Source organism: Urocampus carinirostris, chromosome 17 (assembly GCF_059441175.1).
Source record: "Urocampus carinirostris isolate Australia breed hairy pipefish chromosome 17, RoL_Ucar_1.0, whole genome shotgun sequence".
Taxonomy (NCBI): Eukaryota; Metazoa; Chordata; class Actinopteri; order Syngnathiformes; family Syngnathidae; genus Urocampus; species Urocampus carinirostris.
This window is the reverse complement of record NC_142365.1, coordinates 9,671,572-9,690,097: the sequence shown is the minus strand read 5'-3', so window position 1 is coordinate 9,690,097 and position 18,526 is coordinate 9,671,572. Positions and strand designations below refer to the sequence as shown.

The following is an 18,526-nucleotide window of genomic DNA, read 5'->3' as shown; positions in this document are numbered from 1 at the left end:
GGGTATTTTTGTATTCTATATCTTTATTTTATTATTTAATTTTTCAACACAAGGATACTGCTGGAAGTGTGAATTTCCCTACAGGGATAAATAAAGTATCTATCTATCTATCTATCTATCTATCTATCTATCTGTCTGTCTGTCTGTCTGTCTGTCTGTCTGTCTGTCTGTCTGTCTGTCTGTCTGTCTGTCTGTCTGTCTGTCTGTCTGTCTGTCTGTCTGTCTGTCTGTATTTTTGTATCCTTTTTTATTTATTTTATATTATACTTCTATTATTTTTTATTTTATTTTTGTTGTTTCTTAATGCAACTTCCATTTTGGCCTGGTCATCCTGGAAGGGGGATTACCTGATGTGCAGTCCTTTCTCAAGGTTTCTTCATTTTCCTCATGTTGAGGTTTTTGAGGTTTCCCTTGCCCTCATGTAGGTTTTAGATCAGGGGATGGTGTCATAATAGTCTGTAGTTTGCAATAATCTGAGGATTGTGTAGGCCCTTGAGACCCCTCATGGTTAAGGGCATCACAATTAAACATAACTTGACCTGGCATTTTAGATTTATTATTATTATTATTATTTTTATTATAATTATGACCTTTATCGTTTCCTTTTGTCTTTCTTTTTTGTCTATTTATTTTTCTTCTTTTCAAAAGTAATAAGGTTTCACTCGAGGTGGTCAGTTTGAGTCTCAATTTCTTTTATTTTCTTTGTGCTTTGTAGCACTCGTTAATGGTTAAACTACACCACGCAATACTGACTCCCTTTAATGTTCATAGCAAGGCCCCAAGGCCCCAAACTATCGTCCCGAGGGCCGCGAGTCCGAGACCCCCTTCCGCAGCACAGCGACATCCGGTGGTCAAATATTACACACTGTCCCTTTAAGGAGGATTTAGCAAGGGGGGGTGGGTGCTTTCGAGTCAGGTTAATATCCGGAGCGCGTTTAGGGTCTCGTCAGAGTCAAAGAAAAGTAGGAAGTCGCCACTCCATCCTCGGATTTCTTCATCGATGGCGGTTCTTCCCCTTCGGGTTCGGATGTTCCGGGCGCTCTGGCGTCTTCGGAGTGTCCTGGTTCTGGTTTTCGGACCTCTGGTTCTGATGCCCCTCGCTCTCAGTACCAAGGTGAGAACTTTAACTTCTCCGGGGTCGCTTTTTTTCTCCATTTTAGATTCCACAAAAAAAGCACACAGATTCGAAAAATTTAAACACTTGGATTTTGTTTAAATTGGAATTTTGAGCCCCAAAATTTTGTGAATTTTTAGAATTAACCTAAAAAAATTGTCTCTGAAGTAAAAGTCACACAATAAAACATTTGAAATTTTAATGACATATCAAAGGGAGTTTATTTAAGAAAACAAAGAAAAAAAGACAGGATTTTATTGTCATTTTGTACACAGAATTTTTATCCAGCAGTACTTTGATTGGCAACTATTGGCTCTAAATTGCTTTACAAATATAATTTGAATTTATTTGATTTAAAGAAGGAAAATGTATATTTTTGTATATTTCTTCCATATAATTTCTCTAAATTAATACTGTTTTTATTTATTCTATATCAGTTCATTTTTCATTGTAAAAATAGTTTACATTGTGCACAATGTAATATATTAAAAAAGAAAGAAAAATAAATATTAGGATGGATTAAATACTGTTTACAAACAAACATTCAATAAAAAATAAAAAAAGATCCATATTAGGATATATAAGCTTCTCCATTAAGTCGTTTTATTTAAAATGTTATTTTATACTATAAATATATTATTTTTATATTCGTTTTTCCAGTGTATATGTCTATAAACGTTGCAGGTTTTGCTCATTAACATTTATGATTATTATTACATTATTTTATTCTTTTTATATATTTTTTAAAATGTGTAATTTTGTATTACTTTGACTTGTATAATCATTAGAACTGTTTTATTTTTATACGGTATAATCTTTGCCCTTTTTGGCAATGAATACATATTTTTGATTGCGTCATTAACTAATATTACTTTTTGTTTTTATTTTTAGTATTTTGAATTGTGTAAGATTTTATTAATTTGACTTGTAATAAAGAAACAAACATGCAATAAAGATTATATATTTTTTTTAATATATGAGGATAAATAAGCAACATTATTATTTTTTCCATTATTTTTCATTTATCATGTATTTTTTAAATGTTTGATATTTTATTTCCCGTTTATTTATTTATAACCTTAATCTGTTTTGTATAATCACATTTATTATTATCATGAAATTATTTTTATTCCTTTTATATTTTAAATTACTTGTTCAATTATTACAACTGTTTTATTTATTTATAAGCTTTTCTTGTTTTGCAAATCAATATGTGTTTATAATGATGTAATTAAAATTAATGGTACATTGTTTTATCTTTGATTTTAAAATGTCTAATATTTTATCAATTTGACCTGTAAAACAACATGTAATAAAGAAACAAACAAAAAATTAAAATAAATTTAAAAAATAATGTTAGGAAAGATAAGAAATACCATTTCATTTAAAATCTCTTTTATAAATGTGTGACATTGTATTATTTTTTTCCTCTTTATTCATTTATAACCTTTATCTGTTTAAACGTGTTTGAATGTGTGATATTTCATTATTTTTTTCTTGATTATTTATATACAAACTTTGCATGTTTAGCTCCTCAACATTATCATTATTATTATTATTATTATTATTACATTCTTTTATTTTTTCTTAAATATTTTGGAATGTGTAATGTTTTAGAACTGTGACTTGTTCCATAATTTTGCCAAATAATACATATTTACAATTGCATGATCAACATTATTTATGTTACATTAATTTACTTTAAAATACATATATTTTTAACAAATGTTTGACATTTTATGATTTTGACCTGTAATCTTTTAAAATGTAATAATTTCAAAAATATATTTTAATTATATTTTGGAAGTTTATGAACTAAATGTAAGCTTTGTCTATTTTGCTAATGAATATTAATTTATAATTGTGTAATTAATATTATTTTTATTACATTACTTTGATTCTTTAAAAGGCAAGTCATGTTTATTTGTGACGCCCTAAAACACAAGGAGTCCCAAAGTGCTGCACATTTATTGCAAACCACAGACTATTAAGACACCATCCCCTGATCTAAAACCTGCATGAGGGCAAGGGAAAACGCAAAACCTGATATGGCCCACCTGAGAACAGAAAATCTGGATCTGGCACCAGAACTAAATTGGGTTTGACATCCCTGCTTCAGGGACATGTTGCGGCCCGGTAATTTCTTCTGAACTGCACCTTTAATTCTTAAATGGCCTTTAAAATGGATTACATTGATATTAGGTAGAGCAGCATGGACACCTAGTTGATATTACATGACCAACAAAGCAGATAAAGTCAGTGTTCGAATCTTGTTGGCTGCTTTAATGTATAAAGGTTCTTCCTGTGGCATTTTAATTTTAGGGGATACATCGAGGACAGTAGAATTGTGTAAAATTTAAGTAAAATTTAAAGTTTTTTCTTTAAGTACTTGTGGTGCCTTGAGATTTACTAGAGACCAGTCACTGGAAAATGGAATGGAAAATAATGGACTAAAGTAATGAAGGTATCATTTTTACTACTGCAACACTGTTCAAAAGTATTTCCGTTGATCAAAGCTGGTCGGTGAAAAATGATTCAATTTCTAAAAAAGAAACCAGTATCATGTGCTCTGGCGGAGAATCTCTTCAGGATATGAAAATTAATTTCCCTATGACCCTTGTCTGTGGTCCAAGGAATTACTTAATGGATGAAAAATTATATTTGTGTGTACTTGTGTCACAAAGTTGACTAAGACTATGTGAGTTTCCACTCCAAACTCTTGGGCCACCTTAATAATGGCACTATCCTACAGGGTTGGGTAGGGTTACTTTAACTTGATTACTTTCAATGACTTTTGGATTACTCCAATACCAAATATGCTAATAAAAGACAAAAGAAACTAAATATGAATAAAATGATGACTCACAACACGTGGTAAGCTTTCTCTCCTGGCTTTGATCTCTTTGATCTCCGACAAAACTAGCAAAAAATGCGACAGAAACAAAATGAAAATAAATCCAAACAGCTTGCCAACATCATTTTTGCCCTTCCATGTATTCCGTTACTCCCCCAAATTTAGTCATTTTATTATATTGGAGTAATCCAAAAGTAATTGAAAGTAATCCAGTTAAAGTAACCCTACCCAAACCTGCTATCCTATATATGTCGAGGTGATCGTTTTCTGTAGCTGGACAAACATTACACAAAGATTCATAATGTTTTCCATTTCTCAAAAATGTAGAGAAAAAAATCCCTTTATTCTTTTAATTGAAAAGGCTTTTTCATTTTTTTTGCGGCACCAGACGTATATGTTTTTAGGTTTTGGGTCCGTAATGGCTTTTTCAAAACGTTGGGTTGCCGACCCCTGGTGTAATGGTTCAATGTGGCCCGAAAAAGTCAATAAAAGAAAATGTAAAAAGTTCCCCTTGTTGAACTCTTCTGTCACTGATTGACGAGCAAACAAATCGGGTCCAAGTAGAGCGACCTTCACCTTCCCCATTACACCACCTGAGGGGGGCCCCTACGACGTAAGGGGGGCTCCCTGGGACGTAGGAGCCCCCCTCCCTGCACGTGTGCATGCAAAAACACGCGTGTTTGCGCTCAGTGGGCTATTGCGACCCCCTGGCGGCATTTTGACTTCTTTCTCACGCTCCTCTTTTCATCGGCATTATTTTCATTGATTATCTATTCATTTTTTTTATCTTCATCCTCAAGTTCAATCTCATTTCTCCTACTTCGTCTTCGTCTTCATTTCCATCCCCTTGATCAGAGGTGGGAAAACTGGATCTAAGAATATATATATATGTACACATTTGGTTGTTTTCCCACTTAATATGAAAAGGGGGAGGAGTTCGGATAAGACCACCATCTTTTGCAGGCAGAGAAGTAGGTTACTCTAGATGTGAAAAACGCCCAAAAGACGTTTATTTTTGTTGACTCAGCATTCTTTGTTTGTTAGTCTGTATGTCAATATGTAGGTTTTGTTGACTCGGCATGTTTTGATTGTTTGTTTGTCCGTCTACTCAAGAAAAGGGCTAAAGAGTTTAGATATGACCATCATCTTTCAGAGGCAGTCATGTAGGTTACTCTAGATGTGAAAAACGCCCAAAAAGGTGACTCAGAAATTTTGGTTTTGTTGATTCAGCATGTTTTGATTTTTTGTTTGTCTATTTGTCTGTATGTCCACTCATGAAAAGGGGCATGGAGTTTAGATAAGACCACCATCTTTTGCAGGCAGAGAGGTAGGTTACTCTAGATGTGAAAAACGCCCAAAAGACGTTTAGTTTTGTTGACTCAGCGTTTTTCTTTGTTTGTTTGCTAGTCTGTATGTCAATATGTAGGTTTTGTTGACTCGGCATGTTTTGATTGTTTGTTTGTCCGTCTACTCAAGAAAAGGGCTAAAGAGTTTAGATATGACCATCATCTTTCACAGGCAGTCATGTAGGTTACTCTAGATGTGAAAAACGCCCAAAAAGGTGACTCAGAAATTTTGGTTTTGTTGATTCAGCATGTTTTGATTTTTTGTTTGTCAATTTGTCTGTATGTCCACTCATGAAAAGGGGCATGGAGTTTAGATAAGACCACCATCTTTTGCAGGCAGTGAGGTAGGTTACTCTAGATGTGAAAAACACCCAAAATACATTTAGTTTTGTTGACTCAGTATTTTTCTTTGTTTGTTTGTTAGTCTGTCTGTCAATATGTAGATTTTATTGATTCAGCATGTTTTGATTGTTTGTCTGTCCACTCAAGAAAAGGGCTAAGGAGTTTAGATACGACCATCATCTTTCACAGGCAGCCATGTAGGTTACTCTAGATGTGAAAAACGCCCAAAAAGGAGACTCAGAAATTTTGGTTTTGTTGATTTAGCATGTTTTGATTGTTTGTTTGTCTGTCCACTCATGAAAAGGGGCATGGAGTTTAGATATGACCACCATCTTTCACAGGCAGTCAGGTAGGGTACCCTAGATGTGAAAATGCCCAAAAAGCTGACTCAGAACTTTTGTTTTTTTAGATTCAGCATGTTTTGATTGAGGTTTTTTTTATTTGTGTGTTTGTCTGTGTGTTTGTTGGTTTGTCCACTCAAGAAAAGGAAGATAGAGTTTAGAAATGACCGCCATCTTTTACAGGCACTTAGGTAGGTTACCCTAGATGTGAAAAAAATCTATTCAAGTATTGATAATTAGTGGAATGAGAATCTATTTGTGTATTAAACATATCTATTTATTCATTTTATTGATTTTTTTTCAGGAAATACAACAAATTAAATTCCAATCTAAGGGTTTTATAAAGCGAATGCTATTTAGCTAGCTATCTGGCTACCTTTTGCGCTTTTTAGCTAGGTATCTTCCTACCTTTTCAGCTATTTAGCAAGCTATCTAGCTGGATTTTGACATTTTTTTAGCAAGCTATCAAGCAAAAATTTCACAAGCCAGAAATGGAGACAGGACCCAGTAGCGTTCGTTTACTCAGTTTTATTGATATAGAGAGAGAGAGCAGTGCTTGCTTCCTCGATCCGATGATCGACGGACACGGTTGGCTGATGGCTGGAACGCGGAAATGGCACTTCCGTGTTGAGCGAGGATAATCGTAGGCAGCAGGGATACTGGTCGCTAGCCAGGACGGGAGAGCAAGGGGGGTATTGAGTCCAAAAAAGAGGTCGGGAACAGGTATCAGGCGGGAAACAGGGCAAAACAGGTCGATGGTCGGGATGAAAGAGCAGGGCAGAAACGGGTCCAGAAACAGGTCGGCAACAGGTATCAGGCAGGAGAAAACAGGACAGGAAAATATCGGAAGGTATGGAGCTTGCCTAGCTGGGAGCATAGGTTCACAAACAATCTGACACTGGGAACAGGGAGCCGGGGGGTTTAAAAAGTGGCAGGGAGCCAATCAGCGACCAGGGCTGTTGGCGCCAACGAGGCAGCCGCAGGTGCCCCAAATCATGACAAAAAAAATTGACTACCGTAAATTCCGGACTATAGAGCGCACCTGATTATAAGCCGCACCCACCACATTTTAAGAGGATAAGCGCTTTTGTACTTACACAAGCCGCACCTGTATATAAGCCGCATGCGCCCACATTAAAACATGTAACACAATCACAAAATTAACCCAAACTCGACTTTGAGTCCCGCAATTGTAACTAATTATAAAGTACACTGTCCAAAAACCACAGCCGGCAAAATTAACGGAAAATGATACCGGTACTTAAGGTTTGATGCAGACCTGCAGAGTCCGGGTCCTGTTGAAAATAATCCAAGGAAAAAAAATGTATAATTCTAAAGGTAAGGGTGGGAAAAATATATATCCACTATTGTCCGCTGCGTCCACAAACACATCTCACCTTTACTCCACTTCCCGACAGCCCCCGTTGTTTTCGCCCCTTCTTTTTGATTCGCCCGTGGGAAAACATCAGAATAAGTCTCTAAAATAAATACATTACAAAAAAATACAGTTGCAAATACATATTATACATGGTTACACATATTTACAAAGAAAGACGGTACACCGAGAGAGTTTTCAAAGCTTTAATAATAATATTATAACTTTCATCCCAAACCGTGCCTGTGAAGGGTAGCAAAACGCTACTAGCAACACACTTGCAACACAGTAAATGGGTCTGTTAAAAAAAACATACCGTACATGTAGAAATCACAGTAAACCGCCCTCATCTTCCTCCTTATAACTGACGTCATCAAAGTCATCTTCCTTCAGTATGGGAAAGAGACTTTGTCATATAGACGTCGTCCCACGCTCTCTTATTCAAAAACACGCTAGCAACACGCTCGTAAAGTAAAGTTTACGTGCAGTAGCTCCGTTTCCTTCTTTATCGGACTGCTCGATTGCGTTTAGCTTGAAAGCTGCGTCATGTGCCTTTCTTTTTGCAATTTGCATGATGAGGGTAAGTTTACGCTAATTTAATTTGTGCACAAGCTAAGAAGTTGCAGTCTTCCTCGGCGCATATATTCCACCGGTCTAAATCTTACCTTTTGTGTTCGAGCGCCGCTGGCCGCTGTTAGAAAATTTACATAAATTGGCCGCATCACTGAATAAGCCGCAGAGTTGAACGTTTGGGAAAAAAGTAGCGGCTTATAGTCCGGAATTTACGGTATTTTGATTGTTATCCAGCTAATTTTTGCTCCTTTGTAGCTAGCTACTATATCTAGCTCTGTTTTTAGTTTTCTTTTTCGGCTAGCGATCTAGTGTTATTTTAGTTTTTTACCGGTTTTCTTTTCTAGTCAAGTCAAGTCAAGTCATTTTTATTTGTATAGCCCTAAATCACGAAGAGTCTCAAAGGGCTTCACAGATTATTACGCTATATTACACAGATTATTTTTCAGCCGACGAGAAGAGTAGGTTATTCATATGCTATGGAGTAGAAGTGAGTTTTAAGCTTAGAATTAAACATTTCCACTGAGGTTGCAGATCGGATCTCAGGGGGAAGAGCATTCCACAGCACCGGTGCCCGGGTGGAGAACCCTCTCGAACCAGCAGAACACTTCTTTGCCAGAAGACCGGCACTCTCAGATCGTAGGCTTCGGACCGGGACATAGGGGGAAATCAGATCTGAAAGATAAGAGGGAGCAAGTCCATGTATGATTTTGTATAATACTAAGAGAACCTTGAAATCACATCTAAGGCTAACTGGGAGCCAATGCAAGTTAGCCAACTATCAAGCTAATTTTTAGCTATTTAGCAATCCATCTAGCTAAGTTGCTGTTTTATGAATTGGGTGACCGTTGCGCTAACTAGTCACAATAAGTAGCTCGACGCTTGAAAAAGGTTGGTGACCCCTGGTCTACATTGTTTGTCTTGCTGTGAGTAAATAGGCACCGCGTGGTCTTTGTAAGGTTTATTAGCGTTTTATAAGGGGAAATGCAATCATTAATGAGGGGAGCGACTCGCTGAGGTTAACAGGTATGAGGCGAACTCGTGATTCGTCCTCTCTTTGACTTGTTTTATCAACGTGATCAAAGAAAAATAAAGACGAAATCACAGCGAGAAGTCTCCCGGTCGGCGTTTAAATCAACAAAGTGTCACATTTTCCGTCCAAACGTGGCACCAAACACCTGATTTCTCTCACACGCCATCCGACAGTGACGTCGACAAATAAGTCAGGGTTGTCAAACTCAGATTCTGTTCTTAGACGGGCCGGATAAGTCAAAGAGAGTCAGCTATGAATTTTCAGTATTTGGCCAGCACCTGCATGAGGCCCTAGGCAAAATTAGATCTGGGGCGCCCTATCACTTCCATACTAGAACTCATTTCATGTTGTACTCCAGGGGTGGGCGACTATTTGGAGTCGGGGGCCGCATCTGACATATAGTACTTTTTTAAAAATAGATTTGTTTTAGCAAATTGGTTTTGAAACAATTAGAGCAAAATAGTTTATTAGTTCCCTGTTTTAAGTACTTCATTTGTCATATAATTTTTGAAATATCACTGTAGGTTTTTTTTTAGTATTTCTGAAATCAGATTTTTATGGAAGTTTTGTATTTTTTGTAGTGTTACTCTAGTTTTATTTGTGTACTATTTTTGTAGTGTTTTAGAAAGATTTTTTTATGTAGTATTTCCAGAGTAAATTTTTTTTAGTGTTTCTGTAGTACTTTTGTTGTTTTGTTGTATATGTGTAGTATGTTTGTATTATTACTGTTGTATTATTTTCTTTAAGGATTTTTGTACTATCTCCGTTGCATTTTGCAGTATTTCTATATAACAATGTTTGTTGGATATCTGCAGTATTTCTGTTGTAAACCTCTTGTAGTAGTATTTTTGTAGGAATATTTTTCTAGCAGTTTTTTACATTATAGTATTGTGTATTGGTATTTCTTTTGTATTTCATTACAAGTATAATCGATGTATTTTCTACGCAGTATCATAGTAGAATTTTTTTACTATCTCTGTTGTATTTTGTTGTATTTCCATATTAGAATGTTTGTTGTATATCTGTGGTATTTCTGTAGTATTTTTGTAGTACAGTGTTACTGTAGTTTTATTTTTGTAGTACTTTTGTAGTGTTTCTGAATATTTTTTTACGTAGTATTTCTGTAGTACTTTTGTTGTATTTCGAAAATAGATTTTTGTTGTATATGTGTAGATTTTTCATGATATTTTTGTATTATTACAGTAGTTTTATGATTATAGTATTTTTGTACAATTACTGTTGCATTATTTTCTTTTCGTATTTTTGTACTATCTCCGTTGCATTTTGTAGCATTTCCATATAACAATGTTTGTTGTATATCTGTAGTGTTTCTGGAGTATTTTTGTAGTACAGTGTTACTGTAGTCTTATTTTTGTAGTATTTTTGTTATATTTCCATTGCATATAGGTGTAATTTGCAGTATTTCTGTTGTAAACCTCTTGTAGTAGTATTTTTGTAGGAATATTTTTCTAGCAGTTTTTTACATTATAGTATTATGTATTGATTTTTTTTTATAGTAGTATTTTTGTACTATCTCCGTTGTATTTTGCAGTATTTCTATATAACAATGTTTGTTGGATATCTGCAGTGTTTCTGGAGTATTTTTGTTGTACAGTACAGTGTTACTGTAGTCTTATTTTTGCAGTATTTTTGTGATATTTCCATAGAATCTAAGTGTAACTTGCAGTATTTCTGTTGTAAACCTCTTGCAGTAGTATTTTTGTAGTAATATTTTTCCTTGCAGTTTTTTTTACATTATAGTATTATGTATTGGTATTTTCTTTTGTATTTCAGTAAAAGTATAATTGGTGTATTTCCTAAGCAGTATTATAGTAGTATTTATGTACTAACTCTGTTGTATTTTGTTGTATTTCCATATTAGAATCTTTGTTGTGTACCTGTAGTATTTTTCTAGTACAGTGTTACTGTAGTTTTATTTTTGTAGTGTTTCTGAAGAATCTTTACATAGTATTTCCATAGTAGTATTTTTTTTATTATTTATGTAGTATTTCGAAAATAGAATTTTGTTGTATATGTGCAGTATTTTCATAATATTTTTGTATTATTACAGTAGTTTTATGACAATAGTATTTTTGTACTATTACTGTTGTACCATTTTTTTTAGTATTTTTGTACTATCTCCGTTGCATTTTGCAGTATTTCCATATAACAATGTTTGTTGGATATCTGCAGTGTTTCTGGAATATTTTTGTTGTACAGTGTTACTGTAGTCTTATTTTTGCAGTATTTTTGTGATATTTCCATAGAATCTAAGTGTAACTTGCAGTATTTCTGTTGTAAACCTCTTGCAGTAGTATTTTTGTAGTAATATTTTTCCTTGCAGTTTTTTTTACATTATAGTATTATGTATTGGTATTTTCTTTTGTATTTCAGTAAAAGTATAATTGGTGTATTTCCTAAGCAGTATTATAGTAGTATTTATGTACTAACTCTGTTGTATTTTGTTGTATTTCCATATTAGAATCTTTGTTGTGTACCTGTAGTATTTTTCTAGTACAGTGTTACTGTAGTTTTATTTTTGTAGTGTTTCTGAAGAATCTTTACATAGTATTTCCATAGTAGTATTTTTTTATTATTTATGTAGTATTTCGAAAATAGAATTTTGTTGTATATGTGCAGTATTTTCATAATATTTTTGTATTATTACAGTAGTTTTATGACAATAGTATTTTTGTACTATTACTGTTGTACCATTTTTTTTAGTATTTTTGTACTATCTCCGTTGCATTTTGCAGTATTTCCATATAACAATGTTTGTTGGATATCTGCAGTGTTTCTGGAATATTTTTGTTGTACAGTGTTACTGTAGTCTTATTTTTGCAGTATTTTTGTGATATTTCCATAGAATCTAAGTGTAACTTGCAGTATTTCTGTTGTAAACCTCTTGTTGTAGTATTTTTGTAGGAATATTTTTCTAGCAGTTTTTTACATTATAGTATTTATAATTCTCTTGTATTTCAGTACAAGTATAATTGATGTATTTTTTTTTAGTATCACTATTGGTGTAATTTGCAATATTTCTGTTGTAGACACAAAAGGACGATGAGGACACAGTTGGAACCTGAAAACATTTTTAGTAGTATTTACGATTATATGTATATATTGTTATAACATTTGGACCCATTTTGGCCCTCACGCCGTAGTTTACCCCTGACTTAGAGACTAGCATCTTTTTTTAGAAAAGTATGGCGGGACGGATTGAGTCATCTTGTAGAGATTATTACTTAAAAATAACAAAGGAGAAACCATGTGGGAAAAAGAGTTAAGTAAAACTGGCAACATTGTAAGCTCTTAGAGAAACACAGGATACTGTATTGTTTGAGAAATGTTCCTAACAAATCTGTGCTAAGTTTAACAGCTAACCAAAAACCATCCACCATACTGTATTGTTTGTTTTATACCCAGGTTACCTTGATGAATGAGGCTGAGTATTTGAATCAGATCCTAGCACGCGGCGGTAAGCATTTGGGGGCCCACAGGCTAGGTAGCCATCTTGCATGGTGGGGCTTGCACCCTGAGGGGGGGGAGGTGTATGGTTCCTCGTCCGAAGGAGAAAATAGAGACTAAGGGGTAGATGCATTCAGCTTTTATAGCTGGGTGGAATCCACCCAAGTGGAAACACACAGCAATAAAATGATTTACAGTGGAACCTCGGTTCTCGACCATAATCTGTTCCAGAACCCTGTTCGAAACACGATTTTTTAGATCACCGAAATCATTTTTCCCATTTAAAATAATGTAAATCGTTTTAATCCGTTCCAACACCCTGAATGTTTACCTTGAATGTTTAACGTAATCATAACGCTAACCCAGGCTAATCGTACGTCCGCGCTATCGTAATCTTCCGTACGAAAGATTACGCTAACATGAACGTGTCAAAATAAAAAAATCAGGTCGTTTACAAGTCATTTAGCACCCGGGTCTCCACAACAAGTGGTGAGCGGTTCATTGGAAAGGGGGCTCCGTTCCAACACCCTCAATGTTGGGCTCCGTTCCAACACCCTGAATGTTTACCTTGAATGTTTAACGTAAACATAAAGCTAACCCAGGCTAATCGTACGTTCGCGTTATCGTAATCTTCCGTACGAAAGATTACGCTAACATGAACGTGTAAAAATAAAAAAAAAGGATAAAGAAAAGAATTATGAATAGGATTTCTTACCTTTGTGGTGGTCAGCAGAAGGCGCAGGTGGACGGAGGGGAGAGGGATGGAGGAGGAAGGAAAATGATTGCTCTTTCATATTTTGCTATTATTTCTTTCTTAAATGCAATAGTTGTACGCACTACTTTTCTTTTTTCACCTGTGGCAACTTTGCTGCTTGCACTGACTTTCTTCGGGGCTAAAACACCCGTACGCTGCTCAGCATCGCAAGCTAGCGCACTTACTCACGCATTACCGGTGTTCGAACTCCGAAATTTTTGGTCGGACTCCGATTTGTTCGAACTGAGAGGCGTTCGAAAACCGAGGTTCCACTGTAATTTCAATGGAAACTCTGTCAGTCGGCTCCAGTAATTCAATCAACAAGAGTAAAGGCACTTGAGTCTATAGAAAAATGCAAACAGGGGGGGAATTTCTGTCACAGGGGTTTTTTGTATTCAGTCAGAGAATATCTCAATCTGGCCCGGGGGCCATATGTTTGAAATGAACTGAACTAACCCTTTATTTTTTGTACGCAGGAGGCTGCATGCGCCTACGTCATCCTGTTGATGGCGCTGTTCTGGTGCACCGAGGTTCTCCCACTGGCCGTCACAGCGCTTTTGCCAACTATTTTGTTTCCTGTTCTGGGCATCATGCAGTCCAAAGATGTAAGACCCTGCACTTAAATGTCATAAACTTGTGAAGTTTTGTTAGTGAATACTATTTTTGGTGGTTCTTCTGTAGCAACCTTTCGATACTAATTAGAGCAAAGGGCATATTTCTAAAATCAACATTGCTAGATGGTTTCTTGGTTTCTTGGTTTCTTGGTTTCTTTCTTTCTTTCTTTCTTTCTTTCTTTCTTTCTTTCTTTCTTTCTTTCTTTCTTTCTCTCGCTCTCTCTCTCCCCTCTTTCTCTTTCTCCTCTCTCTCTCTTTATTTTCCACTCTTTAGCTCTGTCTTTTTTACTCCCCACTATCTACTTCTTCATCTGTTTCTTCCCCTCTCTTTCTTTCTATCCTCTCTCACTCTTTTTGTCTTTTTGTCTATTTCCTACACTCTTTCCCCTCATTCTTACATCGCCTCTATCTTGCTCTATTTCTCTTACACTTGTTTTCTCTTTGTTTGTTTGCTTGTTTATTTGCTTGTTTGTTTGTTTGTTTGTTTCTTTCTTTCTCTTTCCTTCTTTCTTTCTTTCTCTCTCTCTCTCTCTCTCTCTCTCTCTCTTCCCTCTCTCTTTCTTCTCTCTCTCTCTTTCTTTTCCACTCTTTAGCTCTGTCTTTTTATTCCATACTATCTACTTCTTCATCTGTTTCTTCCCCTCTCTTTCTTTCTATCCTCTCTCACTCATTTTGTCTTTTTGTCAATTTCCTACACTCTTTCCCCTCATTCTTACATCGCCTCTATCTTGCTCTATTTCTCTTACACTCGTTTTCTCTTTGTTTGTTTGTTTGTTTCTTTCTTTCTTTCTATGCTATCTTACTCTTTTTCTCTTTTTGTCTATTTCCCACACGCTCCCCCCTCATTCTTCCACCCCTCTATCTTACTCTCTTTCTCTTACACTCGTTTTCTTTTTGTTTGTTTGTTTCTTTGCTTGTTTGTTTCTTTGTTTGTTTGTTTGTTTGTTTCTTTCTTTCTTTCTTTCTTTCTTTCTTTCTTTCTTTCTTTATTTCTCTCTCTTTGTCTATCCCATCTCTCTCTCTCTTTCTGTTCCACTCTTTAGCTCTGTCTTTTTTTATTTTATTCCTCACTATCTACTTCTTCCTCTGTTTCTTTCCCTCTCTTTCTTTTTATCCTCTCTCACTCTTTCCCCTCATTTTCCCCCCCATCTATATTGCTCTATTTCTCTTACACTCGTTTTTCTTTGTTTGTTTGTTTGTTTGTTGGTTTGTTTCTTTTCTTTCTTTCTTTCTTTCTTTCTTTCTTTCTTTCTTTCTTTCTTTCTTTCTTTTTTTCTTTCTTTCTTTCTTTCTTTCTTTCTTTCTCTCTCTCTCTCTCTCTCTCTCTCTCTCCCTCCCTCTTTCTTCTCTCTCTCTTTCTTTTCCACTCTTTGGCTCTGTCTTCTCATGTTCGACACGATCTAGTTCTTCCTCTGTTTCTTTACCTTTCTTTCATTCTATGCTAGCTTACTCTTTTTCTCTTTTTGTCTATTTCCTACACTCTTTTCCCTCATTTTCCCCCCATCTATCTTGCTCTCTTTCCCTTACACTCGTTTTCTCTTTGTTTGTTTGTTTGTTTGTTTGTTTGTTTGTTTCTTTCTTTCTTTCTTTCTTTCTTTCTTTCTTTTTCTTTCTTTCTTTCTTTCTTTCTTTCTTTCTTTCTTTCTTTCTTTCTTTCTTTCTCTCTCTCTCTCTCTCTCTCTCTCTCTCTCTCTCTCCCTCCCTCTTTCTTCTCTCTCTCTTTCTTTTCCACTCTTTGGCTCTGTCTTCTCATGTTCGACACGATCTAGTTCTTCCTCTGTTTCTTTACCTTTCTTTCATTCTATGCTAGCTTACTCTTTTTCTCTTTTTGTCTATTTCCTACACTCTTTTCTCTCATTTTCCCCCCATCTATCTTGCTCTCTTTCCCTTACACTCGTTTTCTCTTTGTTTGTTTGTTTGTTTGTTTGTTTGTTTGTTTCTTTCTTTCTTTCTTTCTTTCTTTCTTTCTCTCTTTCTTTCTTTCTTTCCTTCTTTCTTTCTTTCTTTCCTTCTTCCTTTCTCTCTCTTCATACTCTTTCACACCCCCTCCCCCTCTCTCTTATTGTATTTCCCATGCTTTCGCTCCCCCTGTCAAGTGAAACCGTCACAAGTCGGGGTCCCCATACTCCGAGGGTCTCCCCCTACTAAAGTGGCAGTGTGCAAAAACGTGACTATAGCGAAACCTTTTTCCCGGCGCAGGTTTGCATGCAGTACCTCCGAGACAGCAACATGTTGTTCGTGGGAGGCCTGATGGTGGCCGTGGCCGTGGAGCACTGGAACCTCCACAAACGCATCGCGCTCAAAGTTCTACTGGTGGTCGGCGTGAGACCCGCCTTGTGAGTACGCTGTCGCTCTTGCAAAAGTGTCGCCCCCCCCCAAGAATTTGGTGATATATTTCCATTTTCGGGCAGCACGGCGGCGCAGTGGTTAGCGCGTGTGCGGCACAGTTCTAGGGTCTTGGGAACCTCCTGTGTGGGTTCAAATCCAGCTACCGGACTTACTGTGCGGAGTTTGTATGTTCTCCCCGTGCTTGCGTGGGTTTCCTCCGGGCACTCCGGTTTCCTCCCACATTCCAAAAACATGCATTTCAGGTGGATTGTCCGGTCCAAATTGTCCCTAGGTGTGAATGAGCGAGCGAGTTGTCTGTCCCTATGTGCCCTGCGATTGGCTGGCAACCAGTTCAGGGTGTCCTCTGCCCACTGCCCGATGATTGCTGGGATGGGCTCCAGCACCTCGCAGCCCTACTGAGGATAAGCGGTGCAGCTGATGAGATGAGATGAGATTTTCAGGGTTCAAATCAATAGATAAAAAAATCTAGATCTTTTCTAAGAATCACAACATGTGAGACGCAATCATGATGGGAAACCCAATGTAGTCAAGATTTTATATAGTACTAACTTATGAAAATGAAAAAAAGTTGTGTTTCAAAAATATTGCCCTTCTTTGAGTTATGCTGCAATCGCAGTGGGTTGGGTAGAGGGTCTCTAAAAGTGGACTTGAGCATCCGTGGCCATTCATTGACGTTTTTTATGAGTTGTGTTAGTATTAAGCAAACACAATTTCTTTGTTTTAGGTTTAGTTCCACCCTTGACATTTGGTGGCGATAAAAGGTTTGTGGGATTTTTCCGTGTTTTTAGGCCAAGTAAAGTATTATTTTCGGTATAAAAATTCTCTCTCTCTCTCTCTCTCTCTCTCTCTCTCTCTCTCTCTCTCTCTCTCTCTCTCTCCCTCTCTCTCTCTCTCTCTCTCTCTCTCTCTCTCTCTCTCTCTCTCTGTTCTTTCTTCTTTTAGTTCTTTCTTCTTTTAGTTATTTCTTTCTTTCTTTCAGACTGAGGGATGGAGACAGACAGAAAGAGACAAAGAAGGAGGCAAAGTGAGACCAAGAAAGACAGACCAACAGAGAGAGTGAGAGAAACAGAGACAAAGAGTGAAATAGACAGAAAGAGAGAGAACAAAAAAATAGACAGATGGACAAATAAATAGAGAGAGAGAGACAAAGAGAGAGAGAGAAACAGAGACAAAGAGTGAAATAGACAGGAAGAGAGAGAACGAGAAATAGACAGATGGAAAAATAATGAGAGAGAGAGAGAGAGAGACAGACACAGAGAGAGAAAAACACAGGGGGAAAAGACAAATGGACACAGAAAGAGAGAGAGAGAGAGAGAAAGAGAGAGAGAGAAAAAGAGAAAGAAAAAAAGAGACCAAGAAAGACAGACAATTAAATACAGAGAAAGACGGATGTACACAGAAAGAGAGAGACATAGGGGGATGGAGAGAGAGAAACAGAGACGGAGACAGGGTGTGAGAGACAGAGAGAGAGAGAGAGAGACAGAGAGAGAGAGAGAGAGAGAGAGAGAGAGAGAGAGAGACAGAAACACAGAGAAAAAGACAAATGGACACAGAAAGAGAGAAAGAGAAAGAGAAACCAAAAAAGAGACAAAGAGAAAGACAGACAATTGAATACAGAGAAAGATGGATGCACACAGAAAGAGAGAGACTGGGGGACGAAGAGAGAGAAAGAGAGAGAGAAAGAGAGAGAGAAACTGAGACGGCGACAGAGAGTGAGAGAGGGAGAGACAGAAAGAGACAGAGAGAGGGAAAGAGAGAGAGACAGAGAGAGGGGGAGAAAGAAAAGAGAGACAGAAACAGAGAGAGAGAGATTTGATGATTGACAGAGAGGAAGAAAGGGCAGATAAGGAACAACTTCTTTCTACTTCGATTATTATTTACTTATTACTGGTTTATTGACTTTCTCATTAACTCGTGACAGTTTGTTTTTATCTTTAGATCTTATTTTTGTGTCCAAAAAATGATATTTGAGAATAGTGGAATGTCTGATGCCATGTGACGCCACGTTGCCTGGAACCTAACTACGGCGCCCCCTGGGTTATTTGATTAGAAGACCCTTTATTACAACAATAATGGTCCATTTTTTGACTCTACGATGTTGTTTGTTGACAGGCTAATGCTAGGCTTCATGGCAGTGACGGCGTTCCTGTCCATGTGGATCAGCAACACGGCCACGGCGGCCATGATGGTCCCCATCGTGCACGCCGTCCTGGACCAGCTTCATCGCCATGACGACGGCAAGGAAGCGCAAAGGGTGACCGACCGGGACGCAGCAGAGCAGAGCGCCTTCGTCGTCCGGACGTCTGAGGAGGATGGTTCCGGAAGAGCGGGTAGAGTAACCCTGATGATTTTTGGGGTGTTTTTAT

General features: G+C 36.8%; 1 protein-coding gene across 1 annotated transcript in view; it reads left to right on the top strand.

Moving 5' to 3' along the window:
- Positions 1-963: 963 nt before the first annotated feature.
- LOC148349165 (Na(+)/citrate cotransporter-like) overlaps positions 964-18,526 on the top strand; it is a 33,612-nt gene continuing 16,049 nt past the window's right edge. Inside the window, exons 1-4 of the mRNA XM_088321345.1 lie at positions 964-1,114; positions 13,674-13,802; positions 16,011-16,147; positions 18,273-18,490. Coding sequence (XP_088177471.1) covers positions 1,001-1,114; positions 13,674-13,802; positions 16,011-16,147; positions 18,273-18,490 — 598 coding nt within the window. The 5' untranslated portion in view covers positions 964-1,000. The remainder of the gene's footprint in view (positions 1,115-13,673; positions 13,803-16,010; positions 16,148-18,272; positions 18,491-18,526) is intronic.